This window comes from Rhinatrema bivittatum, chromosome 4, assembly GCF_901001135.1.
Source record: "Rhinatrema bivittatum chromosome 4, aRhiBiv1.1, whole genome shotgun sequence".
In the NCBI taxonomy this organism is placed as follows: Eukaryota; Metazoa; Chordata; class Amphibia; order Gymnophiona; family Rhinatrematidae; genus Rhinatrema; species Rhinatrema bivittatum.
Genome location: NC_042618.1, coordinates 24,802,091 through 24,825,866, shown reverse-complemented (window position 1 = coordinate 24,825,866; position 23,776 = coordinate 24,802,091). Strand labels below are relative to the sequence as shown.

The following is a 23,776-nucleotide window of genomic DNA, read 5'->3' as shown; positions in this document are numbered from 1 at the left end:
GGGAGTGCCCAAGGGTCAGCGGTCCCGGGACCAGGGGTACCTCCGACTACCTCAAGCGCTCCGAGGGTCCGTTTGGTACACCCCTATGCGGGGAGGTCTGTTCCTCAGCAGGACCCGGATCCAGATGAACCTTCAACTATGGCTCAATTGGAAGGGGATGATCCTAGAGTTCTGCGGATCTTTCAGAGGGATGAGCTGGACCCCCTCATTCCATATATCCTACAGGAATTGGACATTGAGGCTCCTCAGAACCCGCCTGAGCCTAATCCACCAGCGAAGAAAGGGGACCCCCTTCTGGCTGGTCTACGTCCACCGTGTAAGTCCTTTCCTTCCCATCCCACGTTCCTTCAACTGTTATCCAGGGAATGGGATTCTCCGAAGACCTTCCTCAAGATCGGCAGAGCCATGGATAAGCTATATCCTCTCCCGGATGATTTCCTGGAGCTTCTTAAGGTTCCTAAAGTAGATTCTGTAGTCTCAGCGGTTGCTAAAAGAACTACCATTCCAGTAACGAGTGGTGCAGCCTTGCGAGATCTTCAAGATTGAAAGCTGGAAGTTTATCTTAAGAGAGTTTTCGAGGTGTCCGCCCTGGGGTTCCGGGTGGCCATTTGTAGTTCCTTCGCTCAGCGTGCAGGCCTCCGCTGGCTTCAACACCTGCTCAGCTCCCAGGAGTTGCCTCCTGAGGAAGCACTTCAGGCAGACCACCTGGAGGTCGTCATAGCATATGGAGCAGATGCTCTATATGACATTCTTAGAGTATTGGCCAGATCTATGGTTTCTGCAGTCTCAGCTAGATGCATCCTCCTGCTGCACAACTGGTCGGTGGATTCTTCTTCCAAGTCGCAGCTGGGATCTCTACCCTTCAAGGGCAAGCTACTATTTGGGGAGGATCTGGACCAGATTATCAAGTCCCTCGGAGAGAATAAGGTACACAAACTGCCAGAGGATCACCCTCGTTCTTCTAGGTCTTTTAATTCTACTAGAAGCCGATTCAGGAATCAACGTCGTTTCCGCCAGGCAAGGACTGCAGCTCCTCGTCAGCCATCCTCTCGATCTCAATCCTGGACTCAGTCCTTTCGTGCCCGAAGACAGCCCCGCTCTGGTCCAGCCCAGGGGACGTCCTCCAAGTCTTCGCAATGAAGCTATGCCAGCCCACTCCCCGATCCCCAGGATAGGGGGACGTCTCTCCCTTTTCTATGAGGAGTGGGTCAACATCACATCAGATCAGTGGGTCCTGGATATTCTAAGACACGGCTATGCATTAGAATTTGCTCGGCCGCTAAGAGACAGGTTCCTCTTCTCTCCATGTGGCCCAGTCCAGAAACAACTCATAGTCCGGCAGACACTCGACAGGCTTCTGGCTCTCGGAGCGATTCGTCCGGTCCCCTCCCCCGCCCTGGAAGTAGATTGGGGACATTATTCAGTATACTTCGTAGTCCCCAAGAAGGAAGGTTCCTTCCGCCCGATCTTGGATCTCAAGATGGTCAACAGGGCCCTCAAGATTCCCCACTTTTGGATGGAAACCTTGCGCTCCGTGATAGCAGCGGTACACTCTGGAGAATTTTTGGCCTCCCTGGATCCGATGGAAGCTTATTTACACATTCCCATTCTCCAATCGCATCAGTGTTTTCTGCGTTTCAAGATTCTGGGACAGCATTTCTAGTTCCAGGCTCTACCCTTTGGTCTTGCGACTGCTCCTCGAACCTTCACGAAGGTGTTGATAGTAGTAGCTGCCGCTCTCCGGAGGGAGGGAGTCTTGGTGCACCCATTCCTGGACAACTGGCTCATTCGGGCAAAGTCCTCAGTCCAGTGCCACTGGGCGATTGACAAGGTGTTGACGCTTCTTCACTCCCTCGGTTGGGTGGTCAACTTCGCCAAGAGCAGCCTTTCTCCGTCTCAGTCTCTGGACTTCCTGGGGGCGCATTTCGACACAGCGCTGGGCAAGGTGTCTCTGCCCCCGGACAGGGCTCATACACTCATAGCTCAGATACAGCGATTCATCGGTTTCTCGCTTCCAATGATATGGGATTACCTCCAGGCCCTGGGATCCATGGCTTCCACCATCGATATGGTCCCCTGGGAGTTTGCTCATATGCATCCCTTACAGCGCGCCTTGCTCTCCCGCTGGAAGCCAATGTCTCGGGACTTCCAAGCCATCCTTCCTCTCCCGCAGGGAGCCAAGGACAGTCTCTCGTGGTAGTTCAACCTGTCTCATCTTCTCCAGGGTGTTCCTTTGGACATCCCGAAATGGGTAATCGTCACGACAGACGCCAGTCTCTCTGGCTGGTGTGTCAGATGAGTTCTGCGCAAGGGAAGTGGACGCCGTCCCAAGCAACTTGGCCGATCAATTGCTTGGAGACCAGAGCAGTGTGTCTGGCATTGAAACGCTTCCTACCTCTCGTCCATCATCGAGCAGTCCGAATACTCTCAGACAGTGCGACCACTGTGGCCTACATCAATCGCCAAGGGGGCACGAGGAGCCGGCATGTCTCTCGGGAGACAGACAGTTTGGTATGGGCGGAGACTCATTTCCTGCCTAGCGGCTTCCCACATCGCAGGCATAGACAACGTTCAAGCCGACTTTCTCAGTCGTCAACATCTAGATCCTGGAGAGTGGGAACTCTCAGAGGAGGCAGTGAATCTCCTGTTCCACAGATGGGGGACCCCCTATCTGGATCTAATAGCAACCTCCCGGAATGCCAAGGCAGCTCGGTTCTTCAGTCGCAGAAGAGAGTACGGCGCAGAGGGAGTGGATGCCTTAGTCCCATCAAGGTCCGGTAATGCTGGTGGCACCAGAATTGCCCCATCATCTGTGGTTTGCAGACTTGATCAACCTCGCAGTGGACAGACCTCTTTGTCTGGGTCACCTTCCACGCTTGCTGCATCAGGGTCCGATATCTTTTGCCCAGGCCGATTACTTCTGTCTTGCTGCCTGGCTTTTGAGAGGCACCGGCTGAGACGGCGTGGATACCCAGAGGCCATTATCTCGACCCTCCTCAAGGCTAGAAAGATGTCTACCTCCATCTCCTATATCAGGTATGGAAAGTTTTTGAGAACTAGTATGCCTCCATACTTGTGTTGCCACAGACCGCCTCGGTGGCTCAGATCCTATCTTTCTTCAACAGGGACTGGACAAGGGTCTGGCCTACAACTCGCTGAGAGTTCAAGTCTTTGCCCTAGGCTCTCTACTTCTTCAATGAGAGGGAACTTCCCTCTCCTCTCACCCGGATATCATCCGATTCCTCAGGGGGGTGAAGCATGTGAAACCCCTGGTCCACGCTCTTTAGCCTTCGTGGAGTCTCAATCTCGTTCTTCGAATCTTGGTCGGACCACCCTCTGAACCCATGCATTCATCGACCCTCAAGGATATCACTCTCAAGACGATTTTCCTGGTAGCTATCTGTTCGGCCTGCAGAATCTCGGAGCTTCAAGCACTCTCGTGCAGAGAGCCTACCTTCGTTTTATGGATTCGGGAGTTTCCTTGCGCACTGTGCCTGCTTTTCTGCCCAAGGTAGTTTCCGAGTTCCACTTGAATCAGATGGTAGAGCTTCCGTCCTTCTCTCCATATATCAAGCGTATCCTCATTCGCTATCTGGAAGTCACTAATGATTTTCGCTTGTCGGACCATTTTTTGTTCTCTGGCATGGTCTGAAGAAGGGGGCCAAGGCTTCGAAAACTACCATTGCTCGCTGGCTGAAGGAGGCGATCTTGGTGGCCTATATTGGAGCGGGTCGACAACCTCCGGCGGGTGTCAAGACCCATTCTCTTCAAGCTCAGGCTGCTTCCTGGGCGAGATGCAATCTGTCTCATTCCAGGAGATTTGTCGAGCGGCAACTTGGAAATCGTTATGTACCTTTGCTCGTCATTATCGTCTACACATACAGTTGCCTACTTTTGGTTCCTTTGGCTCTAGGATAATTTGAGCAGGGCTTTCCGGGGCCCACCCTACGTAGGGAAGCTTTGGTACATCCCACTGTCTGGACTGATCCTGGTACGTACAGGGAAAAAAAATTATTCCTTACCTGCTAAAGTTTGTTCCTGTAGTAACAAGGATCAGTCCAGACGCCCTCCCTGACTGTTTATTGGGTTTGGGATTGCCTCTCTGCTCAAATTGTTTTTTGGTGCCTTTTTTCCCTTGGCTGGTTAATGGTTCATTCTGCAAGTTTGTTGTTTGACACTGTTTTGTGCCCTTTGCACACTATTTGTTACTTAATTCTATTGTTCTTGATCCATCCTGATTTTCCTCTTTGCTTTGATATACTCCATACTGAGGATTAGTAGAGGGTGCACCACCTTATAAGGAAGCATCCTTCAAAGTTCTATTTGACTCCATCTGCTGGAAGGGGGAGATAACTACTTTGTAGTGCTGGGAGACATTTCCAGTTTTGTGCACTTCTTTTGGGGTTAGCAACAGCGCCTCAGATGCTCAGAAAGGTGATGATCATCATGGTTGCAGCTCTGGAAAGAAGGAATCTTAGTGCACCCTTATCTGGATGACTGGCTCATTTGAGCAATGTTGAAAGACCTATGTCAGCAGTCGGTTCAGCGGATTATGCGAAGAGGCACATACCCTGGACTGGGTAGTGAATATGGCCAAGAGCAGTCTGGTTCCGACCCAGTCGCTGGAGTATCCGGAAGCCCACTTTGATACCAGGCTAGGAAAAATGTTTCTCACGGAGAAGAGGGTACTGAAGTTGCAGGCGCAGGCCTGCCGATTGTTGTGGCTTTTGGTACTGAGAGCCTGGGATTGTTTGCAGGTCCTGGGTTTTATGACATCTACGCTAGATCTAATTTCCTGGGCCTTCACGTATATGCAGCCTCTGCAGAAGGCGCTTCTGTCCCACTGGAACCTGCAGTTGGAAGAGTTCCACATTCCACTGCTGCTGCAGGGGGAATCCAGGTCCAGTCTCTCCTAGTGACTTTCTCAGGCCAACCTGGAGGTGGGCGTCAAGTTAGAAATCCCAGACTGGGTGGTAGTGAATACTGATGCCAGCCTGTAGGGCTGGGGGGCCATTGGTCAGGGGCAAACAGCTCAGGGTAGGTGGTTGGCAGAGGCATGGTGGTCTATCAGTCATTTGGAATTGAGGGTGGTGCAAAAGGCGTTTTCTTTTTTTTTTTTCCCCCCCCGCGTTCGCATAATTAAGTAGTGCGAATTCTCTCGGACATTGTAACAACAATGGCTTATATCAACCGCCACAGGGGAACCAGGAGTTTCATGGTGTTAAAGGAGATCCAAAAGCTTTTCCATTGGGCGGAGCAGCACCTGGTCATTGTAGCAGCCTCTCATGTAGCCGAGGTGGACAACGTCCAAGCAGACTTTCTCAGCTGACACACATTGGACCCCATAGAATGGGAGCTTGCGGAAGATGCAATGAGTCTTATTTGTTTCAGGTGGGGCAGTCCTCAGCTGGTCCTGATGGCAATGAGGCAGAATGTCAAAGTGCCCCACTTGTTCAGTCGCAGAAGGGAAGTCTGAGCAGAAGTTCTCAATGCACTAGTTCTCCCATGGCCAGCCAGCATTCTGTTGTATGTCTTTCCTCCGTGGCCACTGATGATAAGTTTTCTAGGGAGGATCGAAGATCATCCAGAAAAGATGATCCTCATAGTGCCGAAATGGCCACAGCATCTGTGGTTCATGGACTTGGTAAATTTGGCAGTGGACAGCCTTCTAAGACTCTAGCATTTTCACATGTTGGTTCATTAGGTCTCAATCTTCTTGGATCAGGTGAATTGCTTTTGTCTCACAGCCTAGCTTTTGAAAGGAATTGGTTGCGAGTGAAGGGCTATTTGGAGGAAGTCATTGCCATCTTACCACAGGCTAGGAGGCCTTCCACTTCCTTGGCTTATGTCAGGGTGTGGGGAGTATTTGAGCCATGATGAGGAGGGTGTGGCGCCTCTTCAAGCATCGCTGTGTCATATTCTGGCCTTCTTTCAGAATGGCTTGCATTCAGTCCCTAGGAGTCCAGGTGGCAGCATTGGGTTGTACTAGGGGGTAAGGTGCAAGGGATACCCCTGGTTTCACATCCGGATGTGGTCCATTTTCTTTGAAAGGTGAAGCATTTTTATCCTCCGGTGAAGAAAGCGTTTCCCTTGTAGAACCTTAATTTGGTGTTGCGGGTGCTCTGTGGTCCTCTATTCGAGCTGTTGGAACAGCTGTTGCTGAAGGACCTTAAGTGAAAAGTAGTCTTTCTGGTGGTGATATGTTCGGCCTGAAGGATTTCGGAGCTTCAAGCATTGTCGTGTAGAGACTCCTTCCTCCAGTTTACGAAAAAGGGATATCTTTTGTGCACGGTACCTTCCTTCTTGCCAAGGTGGTTTTGGCTTTTCATCTCAGTCAGTGGAACTTCTGTCCTTTTGGAATTTGGATTCGGCGGTTCTGCATGAGAAGGAACTTTATCTGTTGAATGTTGAATGTCCATCACATTCTCTTGTGCTATCTGAAGGTCACCAACAGTTTTGTTTGGAGGTGCAAAGAAGAGGAGTAAGACTTTTAAAGCTACTACTTCGTGCTGGCTGAAGGAGGCCATTCTGTCTTCTTACATTTGCAAGGCGTAGCAGAGTCCCATGGGGCTTTGAGCTCATTCTACTAGGATGCAGGTAGTGTCCTGGGCTGAGTGTCAATTGGTGTCCCCCCAGGAAATCTGTCAGACAACGACCTGTCTTCTCTACATACTTTCTCAAGGCATAACCGGCTGGATGTTTGGGTGCCAGAAGCAGCAGGTTTTGTGGAGTCTGTGTTTTCAGATTCCCACCTAGTATTGGGGACTTGGGTACATCCCATGCATCCGGACTGATCTGGGGAATGAACAGGAAATGAACATTGGTTCCTACCTATTAATTTTTGTTCTTGGAATACCACAGATCAGTCCAGAGCCCTGCCTCTCTGGAAAGACTCTGTTTTTGCTATGTGAAGATAGAAGCAGATATTTTAGGTTTTCAGCTTTTAATTAGCTTTTATGGACAAAAAGGCTCGAGGTTGGAGGGGGGGGGGGGGCTCAACCTTTCCCCTGCTCAGGTTGGGTGGGGTAGTTGTTTGTTTAGTGTTATTTTTCTTTTGGTACAGTTCATACTGAGGGGCTGCAGGTGGCATACTAACTTAAGTAGCACAGGGTCAACAAACCTTTTCTTCTGTCTCCATCTGCTGGTAAGGATGAAAGATGCATGCCTTTGAACTGATCTGTAATAGTCCAGGAACAAACATTAGCAGGTAAGAACCATTTTTCCTATTCTGCCATTCAGCTAATCTGTCCCAGTATTGTGCAATAGTTTAATACATTTGCAATGATTGCTTGAAGATTTGAACAAGGCCCTCCTTAGCAGAGAGGAACTTCAAGAGGGTACAAGTAGCCTTCTAAACTGAGAGCACAGACTAAACAAGAAGTAATAGGGCCAGTCTTCAGCCAAGATTTACACATTTCCACATTTCCACCATCTAATAAATATATTTTATGTGGATAACCAATTCTGCGCACAAAATTTATCCAGAAAAAAAGAGGTGGCACTAGGGGCATTCCAGGATTGGAATTAAAATCTACCCAGTCTGTATAACTGTTGAGCCCTGTCCATCTAAAGTTACCACACAAGTCTGGTTGGAAAAATAAATGCTGTAAAATGATCTTGGTAAAGTTATGTGTGTAACTTATTCTGGATATGTTCACTTCAGATTTATCTGGGTAAGTCCAGTTGAATATTCAGATAAAGTTGCATGCACATCTGTACCTGAATAACTTACCTGCCTGCTGGCTGTTTGAATATCGACATCATGTCATTTTGATTGTGGATTGACATATTGAGTTCTTTTAATGAGCTTTTGATACTCATAATTCCCAGTTACAGGTGAATTTTGCGGTTGCAGCACAGCCTCATTGAATAATGTTTTTCTCCTTCTCGCCCCCTCACCTTTAAGGCAAATGGGAAAATCCCTTTAACGCTGATCATACAAAGACAGAAGATTTCCACGTAGATGAGAACACAGTTGTGCAAGTTCCTATGATGTCCCGGAGTGGCATATATAATGCAGCTTATGATGAAGAACTGGGTTGCACTGTAGTGAGTTTGTCATACCAAGGAGATGCTTCAGCGTTCATGATTTTGCCTGACAAAGGAAAACTGAAACAAGTAGAAAATGGTTTGTCAAGGTCAACAATGAAGAAGTGGAATTCAAAGCTGCAATCCAAGTAAGACCACTGGCTGAGAATCAATATTCAGGATTAGGTCTTAAATGAGGCTTTTTATATGAGGCAAATCTTGCCTTCATTAATAGAGGACCTCCTTGGTGATTATGAGGGCAATTTTCAAAGCCATTTTCCTGGGTATAAAGCATTTTACTCATGTAAACCAGCTAGCTGAAATTGCCCTCCCTCAATGCAGTAAAAAGTACTTTGATCGCCTTGTGAGAAGGCATTCTTGGATGGAGTGTTTAAGGCAAGAATGGCCAACTCCAGTCCTCAAGAGCCACAAACAGACCCGGCATTTTGCATACCCATATGAATATGCATTAGATACAATGGAGGCATTCTAGTAAATGAATGATTTCATGTGTTAATGAGTTGCACAGCTTCATGATTCGTGCAGGGTTAGTGAGTAAAACTGAAAGGGGCGGATTTTCAGAGCCCTGCTCGCGTAAATCCGCCCAAAACCGGGCGGATTTACGCGAGCAGGGCCCTGCGCGCCGGGAAGCCTATTTTACATAGGCCTCCCGGCGCGCGCAGAGCCCCGGGACTCGCGTACGTCCCGGGGTTCTCGGAGGGGGGGCGTGTCGGGGGGCGGGCCGGAGCGCGCGGCGTTGCGGGGGCGTGTCGGCAGCGTTTTGGGGGCGGGTACGGGGCGTGGCTACGGCCCGGGGGCGTGGCCGCGCCCTTCGTACCCGCCCCCAGGTCGCGGCCCGGCGCGCAGCAGGCCCGCTGGCGCGCGGGGATTTACGTCTCCCTCCGGGAGGCGTAAATCCCCCGACAAAGGTAAGGGGGGGGTGTAGACAGGGCCGGGGGGGGGGGTTAGGTAGGGGAAGGGAGGGTAAGGTGAGGGGAGGGCAAAGGAAAGTTCCCTCCGAGGCCGCTCCGATTTCGGAGCGGCCTTGGAGGGAACGGGGGGAGGCAGCGCGGCTCGGCGCGCGCAGGCTATACAAAATCGATAGCCTTGCGCGCGCCGATCCAGGATTTTAGTGGATACGCGCGGCTCCGCGCGTATCTACTAAAATCCAGCGTACTTTTGCTTGAGTCTGATGCGCAAGCAAAAGTAGGCTGATCGCGCTTCTTTTAAAATCTACCCCAAAGTGTGTGCAGTCTTGAATATATATATATATATATATATATATATATATTCACACACATACATATATATATATATATATAAACACACATTTCTGTATAACTGATTCTGTGGTGTTGCAAGGGTATTTTCAAGGCTGCACACGCTTTGGGGCGGATTTTCAGAGCCCTGCTCGCGTAAATCCGCCCAAAACCGGGCGGATTTACGCGAGCAGGGCCCTGCGCGCCGGGAAGCCTATTTTGTGACTTGGACTTTGGTCAATTGCTGTGCAAAGACTTAAAGCTCATATTAACAGTGCATTTCAGCACCCTTTATACATTGCAAGTAAACTCAGTTGTATAAATCTATGAATCATTTATATATTTGCTTTTGTGAGCAAGTTAACACATTCATTCAATTCTAGTAAATGAATGATTTCATGTGTTAATGAGTTGCGCGGGTAGTAAAACTGAAAGGGGTAGATTTTAAAAGAAGCGCGATCAGCCTACTTTTGCTTGCGCATCAGACTCAAGCAAAAGTACGCTGGATTTTAGTAGATACGCGCGGAGCCGCGCGTATCCACTAAAATCCTGGATCGGCGCGCGCAAGGCTATCGATTTTGTATAGCCTGCACGCGCCGAGCCGCGCTGCCTCCCCCCGTTCCCTCCAAGGCCGCTCCGAAATCGGAGCGGCCTCGGAGGGAACTTTCCTTTGCCCTCCCCTCACCTTACCCTCCCTTCCCCTACCGAACCCACCCACCCGGCCCTGTCTACACCCCCCCCTTACCTTTGTCGGGGGATTTACGCCTCCCGGAGGGAGACGTAAATCCCCGCGCGCCAGCGGGCCTGCTGCGCGCCGGGCCGCGACCTGGGGGCGGGTACGGAGGGCGCGGCCACGCCCCCGGGCCGTAGCCACGCCCCGTACCCGCCCCCAAAACGCTGCCGACACGCCCCCGCAACGCCGCGCGCTCCGGCCCCGCCCCCCGACACGCCCCCCTCCGAGAACCCCGGGACGTACGCGAGTCCCGGGGCTCTGCGCGCGCCGGGAGGCCTATGTAAAATAGGCTTCCCGGCGCGCAGGGCCCTGCTCGCGTAAATCCGCCCGGTTTTGGGCGGATTTACGCGAGCAGGGCTCTGAAAATCCGCCCCATTATGAATATCCTGAAAACCAGTCTTGTTTGTGGCTCTTGAGGAACAGAGTTTGCCACCCTGGTTTTGGTCATTAGAAGAAAGTAATATGGATAAATGATATTTTACACTGAAAATGTATGCAGGTGCCATGGCAAGTTTCAAAGCTAACGTACAGGCAATACTTTCACTTTTAGTCTTGGAGCAATGGGTGCAGGCAAAATATGCCAAAAAGACTTTGTCCCAAAATTCACTGAGGACAGTATACAAAATATCTATCCAGCTAAGTATGGACTTAACCAGCTAGATCAAAGTCTTAAAAAATTGTCTGGCCATGTTTACTTACTTAAATTTCACTAGGCAGCCACTCATATTCTGGGCATTTCAAGGGGTGGGGTTAGTGTAATTGGAGAAAGATGGCTAGCACTGATTTTTGGCACTAGCTTCCTAACTTAGGGGGTCATTTATCAAAGTACTATATGGCATTTTCGCATGCGTTAAGGTATTTTTGCATGAAAAACGCCTTTAACGCATTCAAAAACGCATTTAACACATGCAAAAATGCCATAATGCATAGTGTGATGCAAATTAGAAAAGGGGGAGGAGTTTGGGGTGGGATTTGTGGCCAAGTGGGCTGGCTGCATAATTTGTGAAGCCCTATTGCATGGCTTTAATGTGTATTTTAACTATGCCTTTTTCATTTGTGTAAAGCTGTGCAATAGTGCTTTATTGTGCTATGTGATGTTTTTGCAAATGCTGTTTTAAGCTCCTGGAGATGCAGCCTAGCTATCAGGGCCCTTCTGCATCCACTGGGGGGGGGGAGAGAGAGAGTGCCTAGCCATAATGCCCTCATACTAGGTAGGTATTTATACCTCTATATGAGGCCTACCTAGTCACGCGAGGTGAGGTTTAGGTATTAATGTAGAGGTTAGAGGCCACTTTGACATTCAAAGTGAGACGAATGAACAGAACAGTGCTCTCTTGTGAAGATTTGGTGACCTTCGGAGTGAGGAAACTCATCCAAAGATGAGATTTGTGCAGTGTTCTCTCAACCTAGCTTGATGTTACCCAGGTAGAGAGCCCATAATGTTAGGTTGAGAGAACACTGCACAAATCTCATCTTTGTGTGTTTCCTCATTCCGAAGGTCATCAAATCTTCACAAGAGTGCACTGTTCTGTTCGTACCTCTCACTCTGAATGTCAAAGTGGCCCCTAACCCCTGCACTAATACCTAAACCTCACCTCGAGTGACTAGATAGGCCTCATATAGAGGTATAAATACCTACCTAGTATGAGGGCATTATGGCTAGGTGCTCTCTCTCTCCCACCCCCCCCCCCCCCGGGGGTAGAAGGGCCCTGATTAGCTAGGCTGGATCTCTAGCAGCTTAAAATGGTCCCCCCAGTGGTTGCATGTGCTAATTTGCAATAAACTGCTTGCTACCATAAAGCACACCACTTTTCCTATCACATGCGATATTTAGTGCATTTTGATAAATCCAGGCCTTACAAAGCCAAATGACAGCACTGCAGTAGTGATCCTAAATCTGACTGGCCTGAGCTCAAGAACACTCTGACAAGCCATAAAACAATAAATACAACTACCCCAAGCTGCAATCCCTGAAGCACCATCCCCTCGCAGCACTTCCATATCATTGTAGTAATGTACTGGCAGCAGAGATGCGTCCTCCGTCCCGGTATCCTGTGGCCATTATTTATTATACTGCCAAAGCCACAATCCTGCTTGCCTACTCTCCTTCCCAGCATCCTAAGCCACAGCTCCCTCTGCTCCCCCTCCCTTTTGGGCACCCTATAGGCTTTTTATTTTAAACACAAAAGTCAATACTTCTCCCTTCTCCCTCCCCATACCTTTGATCTGCCCACTTTCACCATTGCCCTCTCTCCCAATCTCCATCGACTTCTCTTGGAATACTGACAACTTAACCTGAGGGGCCCACAGCTGAGCTAGTAGGAGACGCACTCTTCCTTCCTGCTGCCTGGGCGTTGTTTGTTTGCTTTGACAACAAGGCTAATAGGGGACTGCACTAGCATTGTTGTCAGAGCCGCCAGAAATGCCGAGCCAGCAGGAAGGACAAGGGTGTCTCCTGCTAGTTCAGCTGGGGGGCTCTTGGGGTAAGTTTCCCCCATTCAGAGGGGTGCCATTGGGGATTGAGTTTGGCGGAAATTAGGTATGTAGAGGAGGAAGGTCATTGAATTGGGAGGCAGGGAGAAGGACAAGGAAAGTTTTTCAATATCGACCTCATAGTTTGAAAAGTTCCTAAAATAAGATTTCAGTAGATTTCCACATTAATGTTTGGCTCTGCTACCACAAGAGAGAGTCTCAGTAATACACGTGGTCTCGTGAGCAGATCCAGATGTGAAGGCAGAATTCTACTTCTATAAGGTGTTCTGAACAGTGAGAGGTAAAAGGCCTTTTTTCTGGGTTAATTGACTCTCTTTAAATTGTCCTTGCTCAAGGATGCAGCTAAGAGTTTGCATGTTGTTGGTGCAGTTTTATCTGCATTTAGGGGAGATGCTTGCTGGGGGAGGTGGGTTAGACAAAATTCCACATATGGGTGGCGTTTTCAAATCTATAAACGTGCATTTACAGCTAAATCCTACCCACAGATAAAGTAGGTGCCAGGGACTGCACGGACTTTGTACCCCACTGTGTGGTTCAGCAGGAGATGTGCACATGTGCTTTTGCTGATTTATTTATTTAGTTAATACATTTATATTCCGCATCATTAAAACACATCTGTGTGGGTAACAATTAAAACAGCCATAAAATGTAAATATATGTCATGAATAATCAAATCAAATAAATATCAAACAAAATACAAAACCAACATACACCTGTACATAATATTTCCTGCATCAATGGTAGTGTTCAGAGCCAAAAACTTGATCGGCCATGTTGCAAACCTCTTCTATTATATAAATTTATTCCTGTTATCACCTAGCCACCATAATATTCCTAACCTCTGATATGCTTTAAAATAGTGAATTCCCATTAACCAACTTTATTCTTTCCTTTTAAACATAAATGAATATTTAAATAACCGAATCCAAAAACAAGTAATTCAGTTATGTTAGTAAAAGCCAAAGAAAAAATGTTTTCAATGCTTTGCGAAATGTCATTAAAGAAGTTACTGCTTTAAGAGCTTCTAGTAGTGCATTCCAGAGACCTGGGCCAGCAACATAAGACAAGACGTCCTCTGGATTCATCTTATCTAATTTGCTTAAATGAAGGTACTACTACTAAGTTATGATAAGACCATCTCAGTGTGCTGGTTGATAAATTTTTAAAATACAATGAAAACAACTAAGAAATAAGATCCCTAACTCAACAAAACAGGAAATCAAAATGATCAAAAGAGATGTGACACAATGGACCACCTTTGACGAAGTATCCGACATCGAAGTTGAATCCATGATAAAAAACTTAAATCCTGCCCCACATAAAATAGATACCATACCTACTATGGATATAAAAACACTTACCGACATAGCCTCCCATACAATAGCCAAAATCATCAACCTATCACTTAACGATGTCTGCAACCCTCTTTAACATATACATGCTGCCCTTATGCCATCTGCTTGCAGAACTAGGAATCACACACTACATATATGCAGATGATATTCAACTAATTCTACCTATAGAAGACACATTAGAGAAAACACTAAATCTGGCTAACATGTACCTAGACATTATAAGACAACTACTAAACCAAATGGAATTTGTGATTAATATTGATAAAACAGAATTTCTACACCTAGAACGGAAAAATACCGAAATCAGCCAAACGCCAATAACCCTCAATAACAACCAGACAACTGAACTAGCTAAAAAAAGTACGAAACCTTGGAATAATAATGGACCCTGAAATCAATCTAAAACAACACATATCACAGAAAGTAAAGGAAGGCTATGATAAACTCATGGTACTCAGAAAACTAAAACCACTACTAACACTAATTTCCGAACAGTTCTACAGGCACTACTTTTCTCCAGCATGGACTACTGTAATGCCCTTTTATTAGGACTCCCAAACACAACATTAAGACCACTCCAAATACTGCAAAACACAGCAGCTATAATACTAACTGGAAAAAGGAGGAGGGACCATATAACTGAAACACTGGCGGAACTACATTGGTTACCTATCGAACACAGAATTAAATACAAAACCCTATGTACCATACATAAACTAATACTTGATGAGAAATCGGACTGGCTAATAGGGATGTGAATCGTTTTTTGATGATTTAAAATATCGTCCGATATATTTTAAATCGTTAAAAATCGTTAGAGGCGATATATAATAGGAATTCCCCCGATTTATCGTGAAAAATCGTAAATCGGGGGAAGGGGGAGGGGAAGGGGGAGGGCGGGAAAACCGGCACACTAAAACAACCCTAAAACCCACCCCGACCCTTTAAAATAAATCCCCCACCCTCCCGAACCCCCCCAAAATGTCTTAAATTACCTGGGGTCCAGTGGGGGTGTCCCGGTGTGATGTTCCACTCTCGGGCCACGGGTGCATTTGATAGAAATGGCACCGGCGCTACCTTTGCCCTGTCACAGGGCAAAGGTAGCGCTGGCGCCATTTTGGTTCCTGTCCCCCGACATCGTGAGTGTAGGAGATCGCTCCCGGACCCCCGCTGGACCCCCAGGGACTTTTGGCCAGCTTAGGGGGGGCCTCCTAACCCCCACAAGACTTGCCAAAAGACCACCGGGGGTCCGGGAACGACCTCCTGCACTCGAATCGTGTTGCTGTACTGCAAAATGGCGCCGGCCATATGGCCATATTGCTGTACTGCAAAATGGCGCCAGCCGAATGGCCGGCGCCATTTTGCAGTACAGCAACACGATTCGAGTGCAGGAGGTCGTTCCCGGACCCCCGCTGGTCTTTTGGCAAGTCTTGTGGGGGTTAGGAGGCCCCCCCCAAGCTGGCCAAAAGTCCCTGGGGGTCCAGCGGGGGTCCGGGAGCGATCTCCTACGCTCGCGACGTCGGGGGACAGGAACCAAAATGGCGCCGGCGCTACCTTTGCCCTGTGACAGGGCAAAGGTAGCGCCGGTGCCATTTCTATCAAATGCACCCGTGGCCCGAGAGTGGAACATCACACCGGGACCCCCCCACTGGACCCCAGGTAATTTAAGACATTTTGGGGGGGTTCGGGAGGGTGGGGGATTTATTTTAAAGGGTCGGGGTGGGTTTTAGGGTTATTTTAGTGTGCCCGAGAGTGGAAGATTTATTTATTTATTTTATTTAAGCCAAATGGAGCTAGTGATAACATTGAAAAAACTGAGTTTATACACCTAGAACGGAAAAACATGGAACTGATTCAAAACCCTATCAAACTTAAAAATGGTCAGAAAGTGGATATAGCCGAGAAAGCCCGATACCTAGGAGTAATAATTGACACAGAACTTAGCCTTAAACAACACATATCACTGAAAGTCAGAGAAGACTACACCAAACTTATGGTCCTCAGGAGACTGAAACCGCTACTAACCCAGAAACAATTCAGGATAGTCCTCCAAGCACTAATCTTCACAAGTACAGACTACTGTAACACACTATTTCTAGGATTACCATACTCAACAATAAGACCACTACAAGTCCTACAAAACTCTGCCGCCAGAATACTCACTGGCAAGAGCAAAAGGGACCACATTACTCAAACACTGGCCGAACCATACTGGTTCCCAATAGAGCAGAAAGTGCAATTTAAAACACTTTGCATAATTCACAAACTAATCAATGAAGATAAAGCTGACTGGTTAAACACAGCGCTACGCTTACACGTACCCCAAAGAAATCTGAGATCAGCCAATAAAGCTCTACTAACCATCCCCTCGGTAAAGACAGCCGAACTAACACAAGTTAGAGAGAGAGCACTATCTTTGGCTGGTCCAACATTATGGAACACATTGCCACTAGAGGTAAGATTATAGAGTGATCCAAAAATCTCCAAAAACAGTTTAAAAACCTGGCTATTCAGAAAAGCATTTCACAATGAGAATGGAGAATGAAAAACACAGAACAAGGTTACCTAGATGCGTGGTCCCACATTTTTTCATTTTATACTCAATAATTATGTTAGAGAACTCCAGTTTAAGCACAACTCTTGTACAATTACCCTATTAATCATATAAATGGACTAGATCCATGTCACCTATCCTATACTTTATTTTATATAAGCATGTACCGACATTGTAATGGCACGTTTGTAGATACCTTTGTAACCAAACTAAAAATATGTGCCTATATGTAAACCGTTGTGATGGTGCATTACTAAACGACAGTATATAAAAGATTTTAAATAAATAAATAAAATAAATAACCCATGAATGGCCTTAAAAGCTAACTATAAAATCTTAAATTTAATCTTTCATGAGACTGGCAACCAATCTAACTTAAAATTGAAGTCATATGATGGCGAATATATGCCCCAGTTATAAGTCGCGCAGCTACGTTTTGTGCTAATTGTGGCACATGTATCGTAGACTGAGGCAAACCCAAGTATAAAGAATTCCAATAATCCAGAAGGGATGTAATTAAGGCATGAATCACAGTTTTTATATCCATAATGTTTCAAAAGGCTTTAGATGGTGCAGTATGCGAAGCTTATAAAAAAAAAGACATTTCAGAACTGGTGCAAAGCCCATGGGAGGAAAGCATGCCCAATCTTTGTTCCACTGTGGATGGGGTGAAAACAGCCACTTATGAATACATTTTCAGTAGTGCATCCATGGATGGTTGGCAAGATAGTAGCTTCGGCCAATCTGTCCTTCGCAACCTCTTCCAGGTTTAAACCCAACTCTTCCTACCTAAAGCCCTTTGTTTGGGATCAGGCTGTCCCCCGGTCTTTCCAACTGCACCACAGTTGTTTTGGTGCCTGTTGGCACCTGTTTTTCAATGCAGGTTGGTCATATATGTTTCCGGGAACAGCCTGTAGCTTGGTATTCACCCATCTGTGAGGACACCATCCTGCTTGTCCTAGGAGAATGCAGAGTTGCTTACCTGTAACAGGTGTTCTCCTAGGACAGCAGGATGTTAGTCCTCAGGAAACCCACCTACCTCCCTGCGGAGTTGGGTTCTTCTGCATCTTGTTGTTTTATGTTTCACTTGTGAATTCTATGTTACAAGACTGAAGGAGGACCCCGCATGGACGCGCGGATAGTGGCATGCTGGGCATGCTCAGTATGTTAGTCAGTTTCTAGACTAGCACACAAAGGTTTTCTGTGCCGGGCTTCATCTGATGATGTCAGTCATCTGTGAGGACTAACATCCTGCTGTCCTAGGAGAACACCTGCTTTCTTCCAGATGCTTCTTAATCTCACCACCTCCTCTTTGAGTTCTGCCACTTCTTTCCTGAGGGAGTCTTATCTGCAGACATCTTTCATACTAAACCAGTTTCTCACTGTGGGTCAGGATGTTACCCAGGTAGAGAGTCCATCAAACTAGGTTGAGAGAACATTGCACAAATCTCATCTGGGGGCTGGCGGGTAAGTTATGCAGGCAAGCCTTCCAGTCCTCTTCTGCTGCAAGGGGGGTGGTGCCTCTGGAAGACATGGTTTAATGAGACACAGCCCGCATGGATTTACACAAGGAAAATCTTGAACCTAAGAACATAAATTGCCATACAGCTGGAGGATCCATCAAGCCCAGAGGACTAGCCAGTGGCTAATCCAGGATACAGGTACTCTGGCAAGTTACCCTAACATCAAATAAATCCCATGCTACTAATGCTGGTAATAAACAGTAGAGAAAGGTTCAGGCTTTGTTTTCGGCCCACCACAGGAAATTTCATATTTCCCACGGTTCAGGCCTTTGAAATTCGGGGGAGCCGAATTTCGGGTTAGTGTGCACTAACATTTTAATGTTGGCGCTAATTTCGGGAAAATTTGGTTTGGTTTTCGGGATCCCTGAACCAGGACGAATTAGGCAATTTCAACGAAATTGCCTAATTCGTCCTAAATGATTGCACATCCCTAATAAGCAGTGGCTATTCCCTAAATCAACTTGATTAATAGCAGTTTATGGTCTTCTCCTCCAGGAGCTTGTCCAAACCTTTTTTTAAACCCAGCTACACTAACTGCCTTTACTACATTTTCTCACGATAAATTCCAGAGCTCAATTGCGCAATGAGTGAAAAACAGTTTTCTCTAATTTGTTTTAAATGTGCCAGTTGCTAACCTCATGGAGTGCCCCCTAGTCCTTGTATTATCTGATGAGTAAATAGCCAAATCATATATACCCATTCCGCCTATATTGATGTTTGGTACATGACGAGGTATGTGATTATCATGATTTGTACATTTTGCCCATCTTTTTGTGTGGTCCTTACTTTATAAGAGTTTTTGTCTTTTATTTCAGTATCTGGAATTTATGCCGTTATCCCTCCTGATGCAGCATTTGGGCAAAGCACGGGGTCCATGTCAGGAGACATTTTTAAAGATTGTTAATTGAATGAAGTATTGTGAATCATCAGACTTTTGTAAAGACCTTTATTGGCTCCTCACTCTGCTGGCTACCTGTAATGTAATATTTATCCATCTATATTCAGCCCTTATCCAGCTAAATTCTATTCGGGGGGGCAGGAGGCATTTTGGGGTGGAGCAGCCACGCAGGGGCTAAATATGGATCCCACAGTTTCTAACGAGACTATCTTAATATATAATGTTTGTGCTGCTTTGTTTACAGATCTCTGGAATTGCATATTCCAAAGTTCACCATGTCTTCAACCCTTGATTTAAAAGAAACTTTAACGAAGCTGGGTATGTCTGACGTCTTTTCCGATGAAGCTGATTTCTCTGGAATCACTGGACACCGTGACTTGAAAGTATCAAAAGTAAGATTTAGAATGATCTGCTTTCCTATCCTTTTTGCTGATTCCTTCACAATGATTATTAACAATGGAGGGAGCCAAAGTGAATATAGTTAGCAAGCAAGGGTTCAAGTGATAACCCTGCAGTTACAGCATGGTGTCCAGATGGGGGAGGGGAAGAAAGGCCATGTAGCTTGTTGCAAGTGTTCTACTAGCAAAAACCTGAAACACGCAAGAACCAACAGATACAGCAGCAAGTTGTCCAACTCCGCCATGGAAGTTCCTGAAGGGTGCTGCAACCTTTGAAGCAGAATGAGGGGGACGTGCAGTCTCCAACTGCACAACTAAGCAACTAGCAATCCTCAGCCTGTTCTTTTAACTGCAGACATTCAATAGGAAAAAATAAAACAAGACCCACAACAGAGTGCATGTGCTTTGGGCAAATGCTGGGAAGTAAACAGAGCAGCTCTCGATTTCTCGCTGTCTTGCATGAAGGTAGAAGGTGAAAGCTTCTGTCTCCACCCGCACAGACGACTGCCCGAAGTTAAATGGGTCTCAGATTTAGACACCTGTTAATTTTTGTTGTTTTATGTTGTCATTTTTTTATTTTTATTATGGCAAATGGCCTCAAAGGTTGGAAGTGGCCCAGGCTTCTCTAGACCTCTAAGAGTCCATATATGAACCCATCCGGCAGCCACTTAGACAATTGAATAGATATTGAGCTGGCTATATGGTCTAGTTGCAGTGCTGCATGCTAGAGTTGTGCAGCCCCAAGGATTTAATTTTGTGCCATTTCAGGGGGGTGTTTGGGGGGGGGGGTTAATTTGATTTTGTTTCCAAGTTAGTGCATGCTATTTGAAAATCTCACACACTAAAAATGAAGCAAATTTAAAATGAATGTTTATTGGCGTTTCTTTTTGTTTAATTTTCAAATGACACGAAAACACTAGCAAAACAAGAACTTATTACACCAGTGTTTTCGTGTCATTTGAAAATGAAATCACTTCCTACTGCACACTAATATGCAGGAAACCAGGGCATATTGTCTGATTTGGCTGATGCTGAGGTCAACAAGGTCTAGAGATGTTGCAGGAGGAAGGTAATTTTAGCCATCCTGCAAATGTGACATCTACAGGTTGGCTTATAGCTGGATTTGTGCCAAGCTACAGAGGAAACCATGCTCTGTGTGCCTCAGCTGAAATATTTGTGCAAGATGACCGAGCTAGACAGGAAAGGGAGTGATGTTACAAATGAGAGAAAATTCATGGGTACTTATGAATAATAGGGGTATACGTTTGTTTTCAGATGACATGAAAACATCATTCCCTGTACGTACCGGATCAGTCCAGACTCCTGGGGTTTGCCTCCCCTCCAGCAGATGGAGACAGAGAAGTTTTAACGGACTCCGTCCTATACCCCTGAGGTGCCACCTAGAGTCTGTCAGTATTTCTCTGTCTCCAGCAGATGGTGGAGGTGCAAAACCTTGAGTCTGGTTAGGTGTTGATTTTGGATTAGGTTAGCTGGGTGTGACTGGCTTAGCTTTGTTTAAAAATAATAATAATAATAATAATAATAAAGAAAGTTAACTTTGGATAAGAGGACATCTTTTCTGCCTCCGAGGGGGTTGTCAGGTCCTGGTGGGACCATCCCCCCGGTAGTAGAGGCAAAGGAGCACTGGGTTGAGAACCCTGTACCTGTCCACCACTGAGGGTGATACCGGGGAGCCCGGTTCACTCACCCTCAGAGGTAAGTCGCACAGAGCCCTTTAAAAAAAAAAAAAAAAAAACCCTGTATTTTTGCTTTCGCTTGTTTTTGTGACCGGCCCAGCGTCCTCCCTTCCCTTCGCTGCTGCGTCGCGGTCCGGGTGTGTTGCGCTGTCCTCCCGGGCAAATTTGAAGGTTTTTCGCTGCTTTTCTCCAGGGTTTAGTCTAAATTTAGTTCGCGGTCATGCCGCGTGGTGCGGCCTGTTCCGCATGCAGAAGAGTGTGCGCTTATCTCGAGCAGGCATTTGCACTGCTTGCCTCTCGGGAGGAGAGGGACCGTCGAGCAGGGCCGTGGAAAAAGATTTGTGCGGCAGGGGTCCCAAGATGCATAGAGAGCTTGGGAGGCTCGATCAGCAGCGTCAGCCCACGGTTCCTTTCCTCCTTAGTGCAGGTACAGAGGCCATTTTAAGGACTTTTAGGGAGCAGGAGAGGGCCACATTGGGGGAGAGAAGCTTACCACCACCTTTATCACCGTGGCCTGGGACCTCCGGGAGGGGGGGCAATATTCAGGCTGCTCAGGAGCATTCCTCTGAGGACGACGCTGGACAGGACTCGGACGGTTCTTCCTCCTCATCCTCCTCTGATCTAGTCTGGTTGCTCCGCAAGGTCTTCAAGGCCCGAAAGACTGCATGGTGGTAAGTTTTCTCGGGCTATGCCAGTGTCCATGGGAGCAGATAAGGGAGCCACCTCATCCCGGAAGCGTTCCAGGTCCCCTTCAGGAGTAGAAGCCACAAAGGCCAAGTGCCCACTACGGTCCACTTCCTGTCCGATGGACAGTTCTTCTTCGGACCATTCGGATTTGGAGGTTTCCCCACTCAAGGACGGGATGCGGATCAGGATAGTCAGCTCCAGCCTCCCAAGCACAGGGGCGTGCCTATGGTTGAGGGTGATGACCCTAAGGTAGCCCATTTGTTCCGGAAGGATGAATTAGGACCACTTATCCCGGCTATTCTGGAGGAGCTAGGAATCGAAGTTCCCCAGGAGGACTCGCGCCTGGGGGCGGTGGATCCGGTAATGATGGGACTCAGGGGTCCAGCTCGGTCTTTTCCCTTCCATATGTCAGTTACGGACCTTTTGTCTCGTGAGTGGGACACTCCGGATCTGGGTTTGAAAGTCAGTCGAGCTATGGACAAATTATACCCTCTCCCAGAGGACATTCTTGACCTTCTTAAGGTACCCAAAGTCGATGCTGCAGTCTCAGCGGTAACAAAAAAGGCTACCATTCTTGTGACAGGGTCCACGGCTTTAAAGGATTTGCAGGATCGCAAACTAGAGTTGCAGCTTAAGAAGATCTTTGAAGTCTCGGCTTTGGGAGTCCATGCCGCCATGTGCAGCAGTTTTGCATTAAGGGCCAATCTTCGCTGGGTGCAGACGTTACAATTGATAGCATCACTGTCCGAGGAGGAAGCGGTCCAAGCTGGTCAGCTGGAGGCTGTGGTGGCTAGTGCTGATGCCCTTTATGACCTCCTATGGACTTTGGGCCGAACTATGGGCTCGGCTGTCTCAGCCCGCAGGCTTCTCTGGCTTAGGAATTGGTCGGCGGAAGTTTCTTCCAAGTCTCAGCTTTGTTCCATGCCTTTTAAGGGTAAGTTGCTCTTTGGCCAACAGTTGGAGGACCTGATCAAGTCTCTGGGAGAGAACAAGGTCCATAAGTTGCCACGTGGTCCTTTCATCGGCGGTCGAGGTTCAGGAGAAATCGTCGCTTTTGCTCCTCACGTTCCTCGTCTCACCAAGGTCCGAGTCGTCAGCAGTCCTGGAACCAGTCCTTTTGGGGCCACAGGTCCAGCAGAGATGCTAGAGCCTCTCAGCCTCATGGAGGCCCCAAATCCGCACAATGAAGTGAGGTCGGTTCACTCCTCCATTCCACGGATAGGGGGAAGGTTGTCCCTCTTCCTAGAGGAGTGGACCAGTTTGACCTCAGTTCAATGGGTCTTAAGCATAATAGAACAAGGCTATGCTTTAGATTTTGCTTGGCCGCTTCAGGAGTGTTACCTCATTTTCCCGTGCTCTTACCACCAAAAACGTCGGGCGGTTCAGGAAACCCTGCAACGCTTGCAGGACCTAGGCGCCATACTTCCGGTGCCCACAGGAGAGCTCAGGCAAGGTTGTTACTCCATCTACTTCGTGGTACCCATAAAGGACGGCTCCTTTCATCCCACACTCGACTTCAAAGGCGTTAATCAAGCTCTAAAGGTGCCTCAGTTCTGCATGGAGACTCTTCGTTCAGTGATAGCTTCCATTCACAGGGGAGAATTCTTGGCATCTCTGGACTTGACAGAAGCCTACTTGCACATACCTATTCGCCCGGACCATCAGAAGCATCTGCGCTTCGCTATCCTCTGACATCATTTTCAATTTTGTGCACTGCCTTTTGGTCTGGCAGCGGCACCCAGAGTTTTCACCAAAGCAGTAGTAGCGGTGGCCCTGCGGAAGAAGGGGATTCTGGTTTATCTATACCTGGACGATTGGCTAATTCGGGCGAAGTCAGAGGCCTTTTGCCAGAAGGCAATTCAGAGAGTGCTTCAGATGCTAGCCGTCTGGTTCCTTCCCAGTCCCTAGAGTTTCTGGGAGCTCGATTTGACATGCTATTGGGAAAGGTTTTTCTCACTGAGGAGAGACTGGCCAAGCTTCTAACTCAGGTGGAGTTGTTACGATCCATGCCTCGTCCCAGGGCCTGGGACTATTTATAGGTCCTGGGCTCGATGGCTTCCACGCTTGATCTGGTGCCTTGGGCCTTTGCGCATATGGAGCCTCTTCAATCAGCATTGCTCTCCTGAAGGAATCCGCTATCTGAGCAGTTTC

At 47.4% G+C, this 23,776-nt stretch overlaps 1 protein-coding gene across 2 annotated transcripts in view; it reads left to right on the top strand.

The window, feature by feature from the left end:
- Window positions 1-23,776, top strand: part of LOC115089680 (alpha-1-antitrypsin-like) — a 70,198-nt gene that overhangs the window by 32,753 nt on the left and 13,669 nt on the right. For both annotated transcript variants that reach the window (XM_029597873.1, XM_029597874.1), the window contains 2 exons: window positions 7,907-8,177; window positions 19,088-19,235. In XM_029597873.1, the coding sequence (XP_029453733.1) occupies window positions 7,907-8,177; window positions 19,088-19,235 (419 nt within the window). The remainder of the gene's footprint in view (window positions 1-7,906; window positions 8,178-19,087; window positions 19,236-23,776) is intronic.